At 48.0% G+C, this 20,007-nt stretch overlaps 1 protein-coding gene and 1 long non-coding RNA gene across 2 annotated transcripts; both read left to right on the top strand.

Annotated features, from left to right (window-relative positions):
* Positions 1–7: 7 nt before the first annotated feature.
* LOC117026858 (uncharacterized) lies at positions 8–1,400 on the top strand. The gene is made up of 3 exons (XR_004423832.1): positions 8–138; positions 486–595; positions 737–1,400. It is a non-coding gene; the product is annotated as an uncharacterized LOC117026858 (long non-coding RNA).
* A 1,310-nt stretch (positions 1,401–2,710) lies between these two features.
* DIO1 (iodothyronine deiodinase 1) lies at positions 2,711–19,750 on the top strand. The gene is made up of 4 exons (XM_033115204.1): positions 2,711–3,082; positions 10,750–10,893; positions 16,180–16,379; positions 18,651–19,750. Exons 1-4 carry the CDS (start codon positions 2,761–2,763, stop codon positions 18,717–18,719), a joined length of 735 nt encoding a protein of 244 aa, XP_032971095.1. The 5' UTR covers positions 2,711–2,760; the 3' UTR covers positions 18,720–19,750.
* Positions 19,751–20,007: the final 257 nt, after the last annotated feature.

Here is a 20,007-nt window from a genome sequence, read left to right on the forward strand (position 1 = left end):
GTGGTCGGCGGTATCCTGAGACCGCTCCCTTTGCCGCCCTTCCTGAGTGTGAGACTCAGGTTCTTCAAGAGACAGACCTCGGCAAGAAGGTTCCCCTCCGCTCGCCTCGCTCCCGCGGGGCGCATGGAAATCTCGAGTGTGGGGTTTTCTTTCTGTTTGTTTATACCTCTTTTCTTATGAAATATAAAATGACGTAATGAAGGACGATTGTGAAAAGAAAAAAGCCATCAATTCCGACCCCCATTTTTTTTGGCCATAAAAATGTAATGAACCAGTGAGGGAGTGAATGAGTCAGTTACCCAGAGTTCGTGCATGAGTGATCGAGGGCAGTATGCCAGTTAATATGGGCACCCCAGTGCGTGTGGTAGTTTGTTCCTTCACTCCCGTGACAGTCTGCCTTGCGCCCCAGGGATGGAGTGGGGAGGGTTGTTTGGAGCCTCACCTGCTGCTTATTTCACCATCACTGATCTTAATTCCACCTTCAGCAGGTAGAACCTAAGCGAGCTTCACCTTAAGCCCATACCTCAGGCTTCTCATCTTGTGTCTTGAGGCTGCGGGGTCATGGCACTGCTGGAACCGCTCGACACCCAGCCAGGTACAACCCAGAGGTGCAGGTGTGGGGAGTGGTTACTGTCTCAGGGGGCAAATCTTTGACCAGTGGTGTCAACACTGATGAATAGATGCTTCTTCCTGCTCCGCCTCAGATATGTTGTATAGCTTTTAAACTATCTTGCAGGATCAAGCAACCCAATGCCTTTGGAAGTGGCTGATTTGATAATGTATCCTACCAATGGCTCTCCTTCCTGGCCTGCTTTACAACCCCTGGCTTTCACTCCTGGTCCTCGCATTCACACTTGCCAATAAAGTACTCAGATGAGGAAGCCACACTAAGGCATGTTGGTACCAAGAGTGGTCCCAGAAAGCAGCCCTCAGGTTGGAATTTTGGAGCTGGACCGCTCACCAGTCAGATGGCGACAACAGCCCCATTCTGCGATAAGTGTGTGTGTATGATGTGGGGGGTGGTAACACCTAGACTATATATTTCTTCTCTTGGAAACAGAAGTAAACCTTATCTTGATATATTCGTTATAATGACATGTAAGTTTTGGCTCAAAATGAAACAAGAATCAAAGATAATTGTACTGGTTTAATTAAAACAGTGATTCTGAACTGGGGACTGTTTTGCTTCCAGGGGACATTTGGCAATGTCTGAAGACATTTTTGGTTGTCATGACTTGTGGAGTGCTACTGGCCACGGTGATTCTAGGCATCCTACAACGCACAGAGAGCCCCTCATAACAAAATTATTTAGTTCAAAATATCAGTGAGGTCAAGGTTGAAAAACTCTGAACTCAAGTGTTCAGATTTCCTTAACTTGTCTGCCCAAGTATAGGAATAGGTGAGCCCGGCTGATGATCCTGATCAGACCTCTGCTCTGCCGGTGGGGGGGTGGGGGTGGGGGGGATAATCACTGAGAGATGGAACCCACCCACCCACACTTAGATAGCACGGGGAGAAGAAAGAGTTGGGGGAAGGAAGCTGATGAGCAAGCGTTGCTCTGACGGACAGGTATGGGGAATGCAGAGAGGACACTCTGAAAAGTATGAGCCTTGATTAGATGCTGCATGTGATCCTGACCGACTCCCTTGGCTTTCGTGAAGAGGAAAGCTGGCGACCACACTGCTGAGCCAGCCTCCATAAAGTGTCTCCAACGTTCCCTGAGCGATATCTATCCCAAAACGAAGGCTGCTGGTACTGTGGGGGCATCTCACCCTGGCTCCAGGGGTTGTAAATAAGAGAGGGGCAGTTGGTACCACTTTAATCTTTTACTTTTAGAGTATCAATAGGCCTCTTTTCTTTTTTTATGTGCCTGGTGTTAAGGGCTAAGATTGTTTGAACCCACGTGTGGGTGACAGAGAACCAGAATAGGTTGCCTGCCCAATGCCCAGGGTAGGCCAGAGCCATTCTGCAATGAACAGGACACAAAATTCATATATGACTATGTATTCACCACCCCAACCCCCAACAAAATTTGATTATAAAATTCTGTAAGCAAATGGCATACATTATAAAAGACAAAAGAGTAGACGTCAAAGATTTTGAAAACTGAGTGGTAATTTTCTGTTTACGTGTTTTTTCCCCCACTCTATACTACCACCCTGCTGAGAGCAGAGAGTGTTGTATTTATACTCTGGCCCTAGTGGTAAGGGAAGTTGCAGGCCCCATTTTCCTTGGGGATGGCCCCAGCTCTGTCTCTGCCTGGGGAGCTTTTAGACCCAAATCCTCTGAGGAGGGCTATGCCTCCAGAAACACTCAACCACCCGCTAAAAGCTGTAAGAAAAACATTTTTCATTAGTAAAAGAAACATTTACTTTATTAAAAGAATAATTAACATTAGGACCTACTCACTTGCAACATAGGCTTTCTAAAGGATCATAGAGTCCTTGTAAGTGCGATCTTTTAAAGTATTTGTTCTTAAAAATTTACCAGGGGGAGAATTTAAGATTGATATCTTCCAGTCCAAGATTCTCTCAAAGGTCAAGGCAAAGAATCAGAAGCGATAATTAGAACAGATCTTTGAGTACCTGGTTTGGAACTTTCCATTCCATTGACAGGAAGGCAAACACCTTTGGTCCTGGCATCTTCCTCCTGTCCCTGGTTGGCTACTCCCACCCTGCACCTTTGTTCAGCTCCGCCCAGTGTCGCCCAGCTGCGGCCTCTCTGCTCAGCGGCCTCAGAGCCAGCTCTGGCTGTGCTGAGATGGGGCTGCCCTGGCCAGGGCTGTGGCTGAAGAGGCTCTGGGTGCTCTTGCAGGTGGCCCTACATGTGGCCGTGGGCAAAATACAACTGATACTCTGTCCCAGGAGAGTCAAGCAGCACATCATGGCCATGAACCGGAAGAACCCCACTTTTTCCTATGACAACTGGGTCCCAACCCTCTTCAGCACCCAGTATTTCTGGTTCATCCTGAAGGTCCGTTGGCAGCGACTGGAGGACACGACTGAGGAAGGGGGTCTGGCCCCAAACTGCCCCGTGGTGTGCCTCTCAGGACGGAGTTGCAACATTTGGGACTTCATGCAAGGTCAGGAGGCAAATACAGCTTGAGAAGTGCTTGGAATGGGGGTGCTCAGGCGGGTGGGGAGGTGGGTTCGAAAGTCCTGAATTCTTCTACAACTCCAGCTGCAATTTTTTGGCTTCTTGTCCTCTTCCCACTTCCTGAAACCAGGACTTCTCCTGGATTCTGCTTTTCTGAGTGGCATCAGCACTTTCCCGGGCACTCAAACCACAAACCAGCCACAGTGGCCTTCAGCTCCTCCAGCACCGCTCTTACTGTGCGGTCGCTCCGCCTGGGATGCACTTCACCCCCGCTGCCTGGTCAACTCCATTCATTCTTCAGACGGCTGCTCAGTGACACTTCCTGCGACAAGCCAACCCCAACCCCTCCACACTAGGTTACCCCCGCTTATATATTTAACGTCCTGAATTTTTCATTATTGCACCTGTACTGGTTTGTAATTATTTGTGGGTATTTGATTAATGTCTGCCACCCTCACTAGCCTGCAAGTTCTGTGCCGATGGAGACCATCGCGCTAACCCACTGTTACGCCCCTATGGCTGCTGCTGACTCATAGTAGTTGCTCACTAAATATTTGTTGAAGATCTCATGCATATTCTCTCTCTTCCAGGCAAACGAGCTCTATCTACTTGGGTTCTTAAAGACCTGTCGGATCAGTTTTCTCTTTTTGTCCTCATAGCTGCTCTTCCTGCCAGACTTCCTCCTCCCCTCTTGTCCTCTCTTCCCACCCAACTTGTGAATGGCTGCCAGATTATCCTTCCACAAGCATAGCCCTGACCAATCGGCAACCCCAGCTCACCAACCTTCGGCAGCCGCTCTCTGCATTCAGGACAAATGCTCAAGGTCATCCATGGGCTGTGCTTTGTGCCCAGGGTCCTCCTTGGACTGAGTCCAGCTTTCCTTCCCTATTTCACCTGCAAGCTTCCTCTCACGCTCATTGCTTGCAGATGAACTGTTGGGCCTCGGACGTCCCTTGTGCCTTTCCCTCTCTGCCTTTGCTGAAGTTATTGGCTCTTCCCCTCCATCGCCAACAGTCCAAATCCCACTCATCGTCAGGGTCCTGCTCTCCTGCCTCCCCTTCTGTGAAGCCAGCCGTCTCAGATCCCTACAGCTGGGCACGTGATCTCTCTGTCTTCTGGATTCATCACTCTCTGCACTTCTCCTCGGACACTGATTCTTCCTATTCAGTCTCTGGCTGCCTAAGCACAAGTGTTTTCTTCCTGCCTGATGGAAAGCAACAGGACTGTGTCTCATTCATCTCTGAGTTCCCAGGGACTAGACCCAGCAGATAGAGTAGAGAAGGTCCTGGAGCCAGTGGCTAATCTAGTGCTTTTCAAAGTGTGTTCTTTGGAGCCCAAATCCCACAGATATGCTTTACTATTACAAAGAGTCCCCTAGTCGAAGTACCGTGTTTCCCCGAAAATAAGATCAGGTCTTATATTAGCTTGTGTTCCAAAAGACACATTAGGGCTTATGTTCAGGGGATGTCCTCCTAAAAAATCATGCTAGGGCTTATTTTCCGGGGAAACACGGAAAATTATTATTCATGGAAACATGGTAGTTTGGGAAACCCTGCACACGATATCCTCCTCCTGGAAATTCCCAGTGCACATGAACATATAAAAGACTCTGAGAAGACCTGAAGCTTAAAACAAACAAACAAAACTTGAAAAAAATTTAGCACAGCTAAATTTTCCTAACACACACACACACACACACACACACACACACACACACACACATACACCTCCCCACTCTCCACCAGAGGAAATGTCTATCATCATATTGGTTCCAAAGAATACCCTTTGGGAAATGTTGACCTGATCCAATCCTCTCAGTTTATAAGGGAAATGGAGGAAACTGAGAGGCAAAGATAACAGAGCCCCAGAATCGGGGCTTCTTTGTCTTGTTCTTTCCATGCACCTCGACCACCTCCCATGCGCCAGGCCCTCAACTAGAGGCCATGGTTAGGTAAGAGCTTGCTGCTTCACTCAAGGAGTTGGTGTATCCACAGAACAGATGGATGCGATAAACAAATTCTTATAGTTCTGTGGGATGGGGGAAGCTGTCGAGGTATGAGCTTTGCCTGCAGGGCTTGTAAGTTTTCCTGGAAGAGGTGGCTTTGGAACTAGGCCTTGAAGAATAAGTAAGATCCCTGACCTTGATTATAGAAAAGGGAAAAGTATTTCAAGCAAAAATAAAGGCAAGAGTGTTTTGCTCATGGTTTTAAAACAGGGTGTACAAATGACCTCTAGTCAATAAACATTCACCAAGTGACCACTAATAATAAGAGCAATAAGAATAACACATAACTTTTATGGTGCATCTACTATGTGCCAAGCACTGTGACAACCAGGCCAACTGGCTGAAAACCAATCATCAACGATCGATGGGTTCCACGAAGGCCACCTTGCCTCATGGTCAATTCACAGAATTTACTTGCTTCTTTTGATTGTTCACTTTAGTTGGGCCAATTTACATTTTAAAGACTGTTCTAGTATTTGTGTCTTTTCCCTGCTGTTGTACCTGAGATTGAAGAAAGAAGAGAGAAGGAGCCCAAGAGATAAAAGAAAACTCTACTTATGAAATAGAGTTGGCTTTCAGCACATTGACCCAGAGGCCACTGAAATAATAGCCAGGTGCTGGTGGTACAGAAATCAACACAACTGGTCTCTGTCCTGGAAGATCCCATAACCCAGAGAGGAAGAGGGTGTAGTGAGAGAGCCAGAGGGCTCTGGAAGAAGTGGGGTGGGGTAGGGAGGTGGTCAGAGGAAGGCTTCCTGGAGAAAAGGGTGGTGAGCTGATTTTTCAGGGACGGTGAAGTCTTAGGCTGGGTGAGGAAGGGGGAGTGGGAGCAGCGCAGGACAAAGGGCAGGAGTAGCAGAGGTCCGAGATGGGGAGCTTCAGTCAGTTTGGCAGAAGCGGGGTGTGGGAGGCAGAAAGGGGCAAAGGATGAGGCTGGAGATACCATCAGGGACCAGAGTTTGTGGGGGCTTATGTGTCTTACTAAAGAGTAGATTTTATCTGAGGATATTGGTGAGTTCTAAGAAGATTTTCAAGCAAGGAGTTAACATGATCAGGATTGCTTATGAGAATGATATCCTGTAACTGCTTTGGAAACCCATTAGGCCACTAAAAAGCTCTGTCGTATGCTCTGGGTATAAATCTGAACTCATTTTAGAGCCACAGACTAGAAGGTCTGGAAGAGTCTTTATGGACAACCTAAAGCAACTCTTTCATTTTTTAAATGCAAAGGCCCAGAGAGGTAAATTACTTGCTCGGAGTCACACAGCGAATTCTTAGCCAGAACTAGAGCTTGTGCCTTCTGACTCTCAGCTAGTGCACTTTCTGTTATTGGGTAAGACAACAGAGACTCAGAGAAATTCTCAGCCACCTCCTATCCCCTGCATGTACATGCACCCACATGATACACACATGTTCTCAGACACACACACACAGCAAACATTGATTAACTGGTGTACTGTGGTAGAAGACAAATCTGATGATTTTATAAGTACCTAGGCGTTTATCTGAAACAGGATTTATTTTAGCCTTTAATATCTTCTAAAATCTCTCCAAGCCTACTTATGTCATCTAGTAACTATAAATGGGCTTTCTCTGCTGAGAGGGCCTGGTATGGGGGTTAATTTACTGGTCTAGGGGTCATGATGGTGGGTTCAAGTCCAGTGCTACTACAGAGCTGTTTTTTCCATTTATACAGGTAAGTTGGACTTGACATTCCTTGCCCACCATTCTAGGAAAAAATGGTGTTCTCTGCACCATGGCCTGTGGACACGCGCAAGGCGTCAGTACTGCCACCCCTTGCACCCATCCTTCCACTCTCTGCTTCCAGGAAAGCAGGGAACTGAGTTTAAACTTTGCCCTCAGTACTGATCATTGCACCCTACTCCACTATAAATAATTAAACAAATGGTTCTATCTCTTTTAAGGTCCTAATCAGTCGGTGTGAATCTTTTTTTTCGAATTAAAAACAAATTCCGGACAGCTAATATTTAACGCTGGTCCTGACCTTAAGTCTTTTGGATTCTTATTGAAAAGGTGACTCCCCGGGGTCATTGCAGGCCAATGGCCAGCCATTTGTCCATGACTGGTCTCTAAGCCTTCCCTGCTGAGGCCTGGGCCACCCTGTCACATGGGTGAGGACTTGTGCAATCAGCCAGCAGGCACTGAGACCCACTCAGAGCTCTCTAGGGCCTCCTATGAGAAAATCTGGGAGCCAAGGACAAGAACTTTGTGTTTCCAGGGAAACTGGCCTACTTCTCTTCATGTACTGAAAAATGAGGACTATATAATCAATTGCTTCTCCTTTTACTTGTCCACCAGGAAATTCAGAGTCCTATTAGCTCAGTTATAACAAATGCAGGGACCTTAAGGTCTTTTTATATATGTTCCATATTTCCCTCCTCTTCTACGCCTCCCAGAGGCGCATGATTTTTTAAATACATATATATATATATTTAGTATTTTATTATATGCGTAAACTGCGTCAAATCCTTTGCAGAAGTAGGTGAGGGAATAACTAACCAAATTAACCACAAGTAAGTTAATATGCCCTCTGTTCCCCTTCCATCAGCTAGTCCTGTCGATTCCAGCTTTTCCCTTCTCCACTGCCCACACCCTAGCCCAGGCTCCCATTATCATTCATGTGAATTTCTCCCACGCCCCTTAACTGAGTCTCCCCACTTCCATTCTTACCCTCAGTCCTTTCCCCATAGAGTAGCCAGAGTGATCTTCTGTGTAAATTTGATCATTTTTCGTTATACAGCCCTACCGTAGCAGTCAGGTTCTGGCTTGCAAGCAACATAAACTCATTCTAGTTTTCTTACTCGCACACATACATATACAAAAGGACATATTAGAAAGATGTTGCAGGATTGCCAGACTCCACCATAGCTGGAGCACTGGGCCTGGATTGTCTTTTAGCATCAACAGTCAGGCCTGGAGGCTGCTGTCACTTTGGTTGCCATAGGAACTCATCATCACTGTAGGATTCTGCCATCCCTGAGAGGGCTGTGGATTAATTCTGCCATCTCAATGACTCCAGAATCAAAGATCTATGTGGGAAGGTCTAGTTAGCCAGCCTGGGTCACTGCCTGTGCCTTGGCTGCTGAGGGCAAAGAATAGACCTGGCCTCTCTGTCATCCATAGGGAAAGGATGGGCATACTCGCATCACTATTACACAGAATAGTGAATTCCAAGTAGGAAGGAGAGTTGGGAGCTTGACAGGCAACATTGTAACAAATATCCACCATCCTTGCTTTGTATCTCCATGACATCCCATTGTACCTAGAATAAAATTCAGATTCTTCACGGTACAGGAGGGCCTGCCTGTTCTGGCCCGTAACTACCTCTCCAACCACCACCCCCAGCCTGACTCCGGTCACAGTGGCCTTGCGGGTCCTTGAACACACCAAGTCCTGTCCCTCCTCAGGGCCTTTGTACATGGAGTCTGTTTGTCTGGAAGTCCCTGTTCCTCCCTTTGCCCCGGCTGGCTCATTCTTACTCTTCCATTTCTCAGGTTAAATGGCATCTCCTCAGGGGCCTTCTTTGACCTACTGGACTAAAGTATGTCATTCCTTTATAGTCTCTTTCCTAACACTTATCGCAACTTGAAATTACTTCATTCATGCATTTACTTGGGGTTTTTTTTGGCCTGACTCCCCGTTAGACAGACCTCAAACTGCGTGCAAGCAGAGATCTACTGGTCTTGTTCTCTGCTGAATTCCCAGTGTGTCACAGAGATCCTTGTATAAGTGCTAAGTAAATGCTTGTAGATGGAATGAGAGTGTGCTCAATATTAGGGATGTGAGGATGAAAGAGGAAAAGGCCCTGCCCTCACGGGGCAGCGGGTAGCCTGGGGGATACAGACACTTCAACAGGCCACGTCACAGAGCAGGATGTGCCGAGCTCTGATAGATGTACGGTAAGGGCTCAACAATGTCTGCTCTGCCATAAGTAACCACAGGGTGCTGGCCTAGAGCTTCCCTCCATCTACGCTGGGCGAGTTGCCGAAGGTTCCCGCCCAGGGTCAGCTTCATGGGCATGGGACCAGTGAATTACACTTGTCCCACATTCAGAAGGACCCCTTCCTCGCCATTTAGTGCTCTATAGTAGCTGTCTTGAAATTCTTAATAGTTTTATCTTTTCATTTGGTGAGTGAAGGCTGATGGGACCATGGAACATGCCCCAGGGACTTGGAGCCTCGGCTCCTGCAGGATCCCACCTCCCACAGTGTCCCTGCTCTCCCTGAGACACGCTTTTCAAGGCCCACTCTTCCACTCCTGGGTGCCCAGCCCATCTGGCCTTCTTTCTGTTCCCACCCAGGGACTGCTGCCACCTTTTGGCTGCAGACAGGGCCTGGACCCAGGCGTGGGAAAGGTCAGGCTCAGGTGTGGGCATCTTGGAGCATCTCTTGGTAGGACATGGAGGCAGCCATCCCTACCCTGAGCTGATAGCATCTTGGTGCAATTTAACATGTGACTGGGGGTGACTTGGCAGGAGGAGTCTCTTGCCCACCTCCTTCCCCCATCAAGGTACCTACCATGTCCCTGCACAGAATTCATAATAACCTGTGGGTTGGGGTGGTGGGTAGGTGGGAAGGAGAAATGTCTGGCTCAAGTTCTGCGCTCCTGGTTGGGGCATGGTGCATTGGTCCGGCAGCTGGAGGAAGAGGAAAGCCAGTAGGCAGTGGCCACAGACACACATACACATGCGCACTGAGTTACGGGGCTCTTGGGAGACTGTGAGGGTCTGCATTCACCCTATGGATAGCCCTGTGTCCAGGGGAGTGCACCATCAAATAGCAGTGAAAAAGCACCATCCCAGGGCATGACAGAGACCACAGAAAAAAACCTTTATGTTTTAATCAACTTAAGGTACTTTCCCCCCACTTTTTGAACAAGGGGTTCTATATTTTCATTTTGCACTGGACCCAGCAAATTACGTACTGGCCCTGCTCCCACCCTTCACTCCCCTTTGTGGAGTCCCCTTCGCTGCCTCCCCCACTTCATAGCTCAGGGAACAGATAATAGCTAATAACAGCAGCTTACACTTATTGAGCACTTACTATGGATCAGGCACCATTTTAAGCCCTTATCTGTATTAAGTTACTTAATTCTAATAGCAATCCTATAATGTAAGTATTATTACTATGACCATTTATGGATGAGAAGACTGAGGTGCTTTGAATGGAAAGAGCATTGATTTGAGAATCTAGGAGCCAGAGTGTTAATTTTAACTCCACCACTGACCTGCTGTGTGACATATAGCAAGCTTATAAAGCTCAGTTTGTCTATAAAACGGGGGGAAATTATCTACCTTGCAGGATACTAATCATATCACATGAGAGAATGGATCTGTGCCTGGCTTATAAACAATGAAAGGGACTCTTATCATTCTTTTGATTCCCACCCAGCGACGGCAGGTGGCCTGCTGAGACCTCCTGAGACTAAAACTGTTCATTTTAGAGGGGAGTAAACTGGATCCAGCCTCTGCTAAGTCACGTTTTCTAAGCTTCAGCCCCTCACTGTGCCCTGGATCTACATTAGAGGGGAAATAAATAGAAGTGGATGCTGGAGGGAAGATGGTGCTCGAAAAGAAATGCTGTGTGTAGATTATTGGTTGGTTGATGGCGGTTCCGTTTCTGTTTCAGACAACCGGCCATTGGTGCTGAATTTTGGAAGTTGTACCTGACCTTCATTTCTTCTCAAATTGGACCAATTCAAGAGACTGATTGAAGACTTTAGTTCCATAGCAGATTTTCTCATCATTTACATTGAAGAAGCACACGCATCAGGTACAGAAAGATTGCCTGACTCTACCTCCTCCTGCCCCGTTTTCTCTCTCCCCTTGTCCCAAGGTTGGGGGTGGGGAGAGGCATATGAGAGGGAAAGAGCCGTTATTCACTGAGATCCCACCATCTCCCGGTCCCTGCTAGGTTCACCCACCGCTCGGTTCACCCATCACACGCTACCTCAGTCTGTGCTTCCAACCAGGCACACAGAGCAGAAAACCTGGAGTGACAGGGTCTAGCAGGGAAATCATTTGACTTTCTGAATGGATAAGTAGAGAAATCAAGGGAGAGGAACTAATATGAGCACAATTACAAGGAACTTAGACCTGAAACGTCACAAATGAAATGACTGCTATATAGCTATTTGTGAAATTCATCCTAAGACCCTCCAAGCGCAAAGGGACACTGTGATTCATCTCGGTCAGTGGTTCCCAAGCGTTAGTGAGTAAGAGAAGCACCTGGAAGGCTTGTTATAACAGACTTCTGAACCTCACCCCAGAGTTTGTCAGGTCTGGCCTGGAGCCTGAGAATTTGCATTTCTAACAAACTCCGGGTGTTGGGGACCACACCTGGAGAACCACTTCCCCAGGCCAGGCTTTACCTGGGGGGCAGGAATCCTTTCTTCAGCCCCTAACAGTTGGTCACCCATCTTCATTACGGCTATTTGTGAGAAAGCCCTTCCTTGCAATGGGCAGACATGTCCCTCCCTGAAACTTCTACAGCTTGGTCTAAGCCCCATGAATTTTACAAAAGGGTCAGACACACTTCAATGTCCCTGGTTTTCATGGGGATCAATCCCATAAATTTGGCCCAACTCTCAAACCCAGAGATTGAAAAAGGCAAGAAGGCTCAGGCAGCCAAGTAGGATGTTGTTTTCTCACCCATCTCCCCACAAGATTCGTCCTTGTCACCCAGCACCTGGCAGAGTCCGTGTCACAGACAGAGCTCAGTAAAAGCTGGGTGAATGAGAGAGTTTTAGGCCACTATTAGCCTTGCTGGCTTATCCACGTGGTGTACGTGTAGAGATTGCTATTAACTCACTACCAGCAAAGTTGGCTAGGAGCCTTTCTCCAGTGTGGTCCCTGGGTCCCTGGCATCAGAGCCACCTGAGTTGCTTGTTGAAGATGAGTATTCCAGGGCCCCCCTCCCCCCCCCGGGCTCATTTCATCTTGTTTTATACGCACCCAAAGGTTTGAGAACTGCTTTCAACGTAATACTGTATTCACTTAACTGGCAGCTTCTGTCCTCATTAAGAATTTGGGGCAACTTAAAATATTAACGTTGGGAAATAGGTACACAGAGGTTCATTAGGGCAGTTGTCTCTACTTTCATGTATATTTGAAAATTTCCATAACAACATTTAAATAGCACAGGTAATACGTAGGAGCGCAAACACAAGCACAATCTACCTCTTTGTTACATACCCCCTTGGGAGAGCAGTAGCTGTCAGTTAAAGAGAGAACTTGGGGAGCCTCTAGGTATGTAGGTGTCTGTAGTCTCCATGGTTGAGAAGAGATGAGGCCTTGATCTCGTCAGAGCCGAGAGCTGAAACTCAGCCGAAGCTGGTTGAACCTCCTGGGGCGGCAGCACTTCTCAAACTTTAAGATGTGCTCAGCTCACCTGGGAGCTGGCTGAAATGCAGACACTGGCTCAGGGGGCTGTAAAGGGACCTGAGGTTTGGCCTGTCTAACCAGCTTCCAGGGTGCTGTGGAGGCTGCTGGGCCCTAGAGAACCCAGCTTTACTCTCTAAAAGAACAAGCTACAAACTGTAAAGAGAGGGCTCAGAGCATCATAGAATTTGTTTCCGGTCCTGATACCTGCCTCCTGACCCATTTCTCCTGGAATCAGACCCAGCAAGTTGAACCCTTTCCACAACCCAGGCCTATTCACCTCATCCATTGAGGAAAGGCTTCCTGTCTGTCCTGACAGACTGATTCCGTGCCTCTGTGCTTTGTCACTCCTAGTTTGGGCATTTCTTCCTCCTCCCCACCTCCTTCCCCAGGGTGCTTGTTTCTGTTCATCAGAAGTGGATATGGCCTGAACTTCAGAATTAAAGCGCATAGAGCCAGTGTCACCGATCCTAGGAGTTCTGGGTTCTCTGGCCCCAATCAGTTGGCTTCCTTCTTCCCACACCCCACGACTGCCCAGGCCATTATGGGGAAGCACGAGGGGTGGTGAGAGGAACAGACTCTGGAGTTTCAGGCCTGAGTGTGAGTCCCAGCTCCATCACGTGCTGGCCACAGGACCTGGGGCAACTGACCTTCCATGCCCACTTCTGTGCCACTAAAATCGGATGATAACACTGCCCTCGCAGAGTCACTATTTCTGCAATATGTAACAAGTGCTTGCAATGTGCCCAGTCCTGCGCTCAGCCTGGGGATATAGAGATGAAACATACACATAGTTCCTGTCTCTAAGGAACTCACAGCTGAAGCTGGGAGGCAAGTCAGTGCTCCCCTCTGGGCCTCCATGTTCTCAGCTGCAGGATGTGGAGGAGAACCTCTGCTGGGCCTCCCAGAGGAGGCTGCCCTGAAGCTCCAGTAAGCTAGTGGGTGGGTGAGACTGACGGCCTAAACAGGATGCAAATCGAAGCTGGTGTTATTGTCATCTACACAGTCTTGATGTCCTGGGGGGAGTAATGAAGACTTTAAATACCGGTTTTTCTTGGGGGCAGGGTCCTGAGCAGAGGACTTGGAAACACTGTGGAGGGGGAGCCAATTCTGCTGGCCGACTTAAGCTTACATTAACCTGGGTGGCAACTATTATTGTAAACACAGGCCTTCTGGGTTCCAGGCTCGGGAGAACTGGGGCCAGTAGCAGTTTATGGTCATTTTCTCAACCTGTGGGCCCATTAGCTAATAAGTGTCACCTCCTGTAAGCAGTAGGCAGGAGAGCACTTTGGCCAATGATGCCAATTGAAAATCTCCTTTCATTTAAAGCTAAGCAGCCTTAAATGGTTTTGTTTTAGAAGGGGGATTTCCAAAGCACAGTAGCAAATAACCTGTGGTATAGAATAAAAACTAGGTTCTTTCCCACCTGTCTGTTATTTGGGGGCAATCAGGCAAAATAAACCAGTATTTTTGGGGCAGCTTGTATGAACCAGGCAGAGCACTGGGAGTTCCATAGGTTGTCTCATTTAAGCCTCAGCCATAGGGGTTCTATTAAACCCATTTAACAGATGGGAAAACTGAGAATTTAAAGAGGCATAAAGAGCTTGCCCAATATCACACAGCTGAGGGTCAGGGAAGGCTTCCCGAGAAGGTGTTACTAGAGCAGTGGTTCTCAACTATCATGCAGGGTCTCAGCTCCTGCTTCCCACACAAGGATGCAGGATAGGGTGAGGCCAAAAAGGAACACCCACAGAGCCATGGATAGGGGAGTCATACCACTATATTCTTGCTGGCGGCTGGGTTGGAGACACAGGAAGTAGGAGCTACAGGATCCGCAACCTGCCGTCCGCTTCTCTGCCAACAAACCTCACTTGCTAGCTGCAATCTGCCGTGCTAACTGCAATCCGTGCTTGCTAGCTCAGCCACCATCTTTCTGCTAACGTAGCCACGGCAGTTATATCAATGGCCAATGGCTCACTGGTTACAGCTGACGGCCAATTAGTCACAGCTGATGGCCATCTACTACCTGAGCCAGCACTTTCTACGTGAGACCGAGAGCTTGGAAACTGCTCTCTGGGACTCTGTCCCCACATCAACTGAGGGTAATTTTTTCCTCCAGGGGATTTTTGCGATGTCTGGAGACATTTTCAGTTGTCACAAATTGGTGGCGTGGCGGGGGGTGCTACTGATATCCAGTAAGTAGAGGCTAGATTCCATTCGGCTCAACATCCTACAACACAGGGGTAGCCCCCACAACAAAGAATTATCTGGCCCAAAATGTCAATAGTACCAAAGGTGAGAAGCCCCATTAGAGCTGAGCCTTAAAAAGACGGATAGGATTTCAAATATGGAAGAGGTGATAAACAGCAGGAGGCGAGAGGTGCCAGGGTCATTTGAGACAGAGTCCACTTTGGCTAGATGTGGAAAGGACTGGCAGCTGTGATTGGAAATGTAGGCTGGGAGAGATGACAGGGCCCATTAAACGCTGTGCTAAGGAGCAATTGGTTTTTAAGCAGAGAAAAAATATGAACAAATTTTGTGTTAGAAATCATTGTCAGAGATTTCTGGATGATAAGTTAGAAGGTAGTAAGATCAGGAGGCAGGAAGATGGCGTGGTGGGGGGGTGGGTCGCGGATGACAATAAGGGTGACGGCCAGGCTAGCAGTTGTACTTGGCTCTGACTTTACCCTGAGCGCCTTATCATGAGGCTGTCAGCACAGCCAACACATGAGCTGCAGCAGCAGCAAAGAAGAAAAGAAAAGGTCCTACTCTATACACACCACAGCTGGAAGCAGGAGCTGTGGTTTGTGTGGAGTAGAAAAGGGCGAAATGAGAGACAGCATGGGGGTGAGTGGGTCAAGGAACCCCAAGTATTACACCTACCTGCTGGAGCAAAAAGTTGGAGGAAGGATGGAGAGATGGGCCAGCTCACTGAGAACCTGGTAGGCCACACTGAGAGGCTTGGGATTTATCCTGAGGGCAAGAGGGAGCCATTGAAAGATCTAAGCAGGAGCGTGACATGGTCAGATTTACATTTTGGAAAGAACAGTCTGGTGGAGAATAATTAGAAGAGGGAAATTGTCTATAGACTCTAGAGCAGTAGTTCTCAAACTTTGGCATGTGTTAGAATCATCTGGAAGGCTGTTAAAACAGATTGGTGGGCCCCATTCCTGGCCAGTCTAAGGTGGGACCTGAGAATTTGCATTCCTGACAAACTCCCAGGTGCTGCTGACACTGCCGGTCTGGGCAGCTCACACTTAAGGGTACTATTGCTTTAGACCCTCGCCTCACGGAGTGAGGTCCAGGCACCAGGAGCCTTGACATCCTGGGAGCTAGCTAGACTCAGTGCCACCCTAAACAGACCGAATCAGAATCTTCTTTTAACAAGGTCCCTGAGTAATTCATTGGCACATTAGAGTTTGAGAAGCACTGGTCTGTTGGGCTGCCTCACATTGAAGAGCCGGGGTCTGGGAATCAGGAGCTATCGGCTTCAGTTCTGGGCCAACCACTAACTCCCTATGTGATCTTGTGCATTTGTCCATAATAGGAAACTGGGCCAAATCATAGCCAAGGGCTCCTTCCTCTGGGACCCTCAGTTAAAAGTGTATGTGGGGGGGATTAGTCTGCAGGAAGGGTATGCCATGCCTGTGGGGTCTGCTGCCTGGCCTTTCTCTTGTAGATGGCTGGGCTTTTAAGAACAACGTGAACATCAGGACTCACCGGAACCTCCAGGACCGCCTGCAGGCAGCCCACCTGCTGTTGGACAGGCGCCCCCAGTGCCCTGTGGTGGTGGATACAATGAAGAACCAGAGTAGCCAGCTCTACGCGGCGCTGCCTGAGAGGCTCTACGTGCTCCAGGAGGGCAGGATCCTCTACAAGGTGGGGACCCCTCCACTCCCTGGAGGGCAGGGGCCCAGGGAGGCCAAAGGGCAAAGAGAGGGCTTTGTACAGACAGACCTGGGTTCAAATCGCTGCCCAGCCATTTACCAGCCATGTGACCATGGGCAAGTCATTTCCTCTCTTGGAGCTTCGGTTTCCTCTTCTGCAAAATAGAGATGTTGGGCCCTATGTCACAGGGGACAAGATAAGGCACCGGAAAGTCCCTAACCTGGCGGCCTTCTGAACCCAGAAGACTGGTTCAGCCCCAGTTTAGTTTAAAGCTGAGAGATGGAGAATGTTGTTTCTATTTTATAAACAATGCTCAGAGAGAACTGACTTGCCCAAGGTCACAGTGGACAAGGCTCTGATTTCAACTCCAAATCCTCTGGATGAGATGAGTTAGGAGTGGGAGGGTCTGAAGCAGCTCATCTCCAAGGCAGGCCTGTACCTGGGGCGGAGTGGAGGGGTGGGAGGGGGGAGGGTAAGAGGAGGCCAGAAGAGAACTAACCTAGCAGTTCGGAGCTGGAAATGCTGAAGCAGGAATTGAGGCCAGGCTTCCTTTCTGGAAGGATTGTGTTCCTCTCAAGGCTTCCAGCTGGGCCAAGGTGAGGGGTGTAAGCACAGCCTCTGACCCCTTGGGCACTACTGGCCTCCCCTGAGGGCAGAAACTAAGTTTTACAGCTGCTGAAGGGATTTCCAGCCTGCAGAGCACAGGAAGCCGTGTGGCTGCACCTCTGCCCGTGGGTCCAGCTAGCCCTATGTATGCAGGTGAAACAAGCAAGGACTTGCAGATGAACCCCCAGGGTGCCAAGGGGCACAGCACAAGGATTCAGGGTCTTCCTTTCCCTTCCCCTGAGACAGAGCTCCAAGATGGCACAATAGAGGCAAGCTGGGCACTGAGTCCCTACCCTGGGTTAGGCCCTGTGCAAGTACTAGAAACACAAAAATGAGTTTTAAAATGGTCCACACTTACTTCAAGTTGCTCACGGTCTGGGAGAAAAGGAAGACCCAAAGAGAGTGTTACAGTATCCCACATGCTGTGATACTCCAGAGCAAGGGTCAGAAAACCTTTCCTGTAAATGGCCAGACAGTAAGTAAATATTTTTGACTCTGTGGGCCTAACAATCCCTGTTGCAATGATTCTGTTCTGCAGGCATAGCACAAAAATGACATAGACAATATGTAAACGAAAGGGTGTGGAGGTCTCAGGACAGATTTAACTCTCAGAATATTAATTTTCTGATGCCTGGGGAAGGGTAGGCTTTTCAGAGGAGGTGACAATTGCTTGGGCCTTAAAGGATAAGGAACCAGACTAGTGAGCATGGTGGGTGAAAATTATTACAAATATTGGGAAAAGGGTGGACAAAGGCACTGAGGCATGTTATGGCAGGGTGTGATTGGAGAATTGAGGGCATTTGGGCTACAGGGGTCTCACTCTCGACCAAGGAGCCTGGCCTTCATCTTAGAGCAAAGGAGAGCCATTAAAGAGATTTGAGCAGGGGAGAGGCCTGATCAGATCCTTACTTTAAAAAGATCACTGGCTATCAGGGGAAGGATGAACTGGAGGGAGCAGGGGAGCAGCTGCCGCTGAGCTGCTGGATGGCTCAGTTGGTTGGAGCGCGTCCTCTCAACCACAAGGTTGCCGGTTTGACTCCCACAAGGGATGGTGGGCTGTGCCCCCTGCAACTAACAACGGCAACTGGACCTGGAGCTGAACGGCGCCCTCCACAACTAAGACTGAAAGGACAACAACTTGACTTGGAAAAAAGTCCTGGAAGTACACACTGTTCCCCAATAAAGTCCTGTTCCCCTTCCTCAATAAAATCTTTAAAAAAAAAAAAAAAAAGAAAAGAAAACTGGGGATAGTCAGGAGGTGTGACAGCTGCCCAAGAAGATGAAGAAGGTGGAACAAGGGCTGTGGGATTGGAGAGGCGGAGCTGGTTCTGTGTGGAATGGAAAGAACTTGATGTGAGGGGTGGAGAAGATAAGGCCAGTCCGAAGGTCTGATTATGCAAGAAAAGCTTATTCGTATAGACCTCTTTCTCCTTTAGAAACTCTAGTCCCTTGACCAGCTCCGGTTTTCCTACTTCTCTGCCCAGTCCTCCCATTGAATATTGGTGCCACTCCATACACTCTCCCTGGGTGATCGCACCTACCTCCTGGCTGTATCTACCACGGACAAAACCATCCTAATGACGCCCCCAGAGCTAGCACTAGCCCTCGTCTCCTGCAAGTCAGATATCTGGGAATGCTGATTCCTTTTTCTTGCAGGGTAAATCTGGCCCTTGGAACTATCACCCAGAGGAAGTTCGTGCTGTTCTGGAAAAGCTCCACAGTTAATCTGGACAGATCCCCCAGCTCCAAGTGACCCACAGGGTGCTGCACAAGGCTTGGCTGTCCCCACAACCAGCTGGCTTTTATCTCTTGACAGTGGAGTCCCAGGCTCAGATAGTTCCGATCTAAGCAAACAATTGTTATAATCAAAATGATGCAACAAGTAAGCTGAGTGTTAGGGAATGGACAACTCCACACTGCCTCCACTGTGGAGACCACTTTCATTGCATGACGTCTCAGAGTGTGCGACAGTCACATTCCACGGGCGTCCTTCTGAGGTGTGCTCTCTCTCTCTAGCCACTCTAGCCCTTAGATACAGCATCCCTTATAGGAGGTAAATGCATTTTACCAAATTTGCCATTTATGGAATTGATCATTAAGGCACTAAACTGGCTTTTAGAGCCAAAGATGGGAGGACTCCAGGTATTTAGAGAGAGAAGAAGAATTGGAAGGGAGGGAGTAAGGATGGGAGGAGACAGGAAAGATAGTAATCCTTTCCTTGCCAAAAGACTGAAACCAGACAGTGGTGGTGGTGGTGGTGGTGGTGAGGGATGAGTTTCCATGGTAACATATCTCCAATTCCATCACAAAGGAGGAGGGTATTCACTTTACCATCTTTGAATATATTTCATAGAAATCTGGCTCTCTATACCCTGGACTCTTCCACTACCTTTACTTACTCGTATCAACAGACTCACTTGAGGGGGAGGAGTGGCTTCCCCCAAAATTATAACCTTGACCAAACTGGACAATAGGCCCCAGCAAAGCTGTCATCCAGTTATGCAAAAGCTCATATTTGAAATTCAGTTTCTCTTATTTGTTTTGTTTTTTTTCAAGTCTCTTAATGGTCATTTGTGTTAAATTATATCAGACTAATGGATTACCATTGCTATTCATTTGTTTTAACTCTGCTTCTTTTCATATTTGTTGATGACGGCCACAGCCTAAAGTACACACAGCTGTGACTTGACTTGAAAAAAATATTTTAAGAGGCAGCAAACTAATACAGAATGATTAAAATATATCAGCCTATTGGGGATGGCCTCGGTGTGATCTTTACATTTTCTTTTCCAATACGTGTCAGACTGTTCTATCTTTTATTATACCCTAATGTACAGTAATCTGATCAGCAAAAATACCATATGCTGGAAGTGGCCTCATTTGATGGGAAGAACACTCAGTCTCTGTGTGTTACATGTCAAATGTGGTTTTGTCTTGTGAACTCCCGCTGGAGAATTTTTCACATTGGGATCAAAGTAGCTTCACAACATGACATAAAAGAATGGACTTGGGA

Source organism: Rhinolophus ferrumequinum, chromosome 9 (genome assembly GCF_004115265.2).
Source record: "Rhinolophus ferrumequinum isolate MPI-CBG mRhiFer1 chromosome 9, mRhiFer1_v1.p, whole genome shotgun sequence".
Classification (NCBI taxonomy): Eukaryota; Metazoa; Chordata; class Mammalia; order Chiroptera; family Rhinolophidae; genus Rhinolophus; species Rhinolophus ferrumequinum.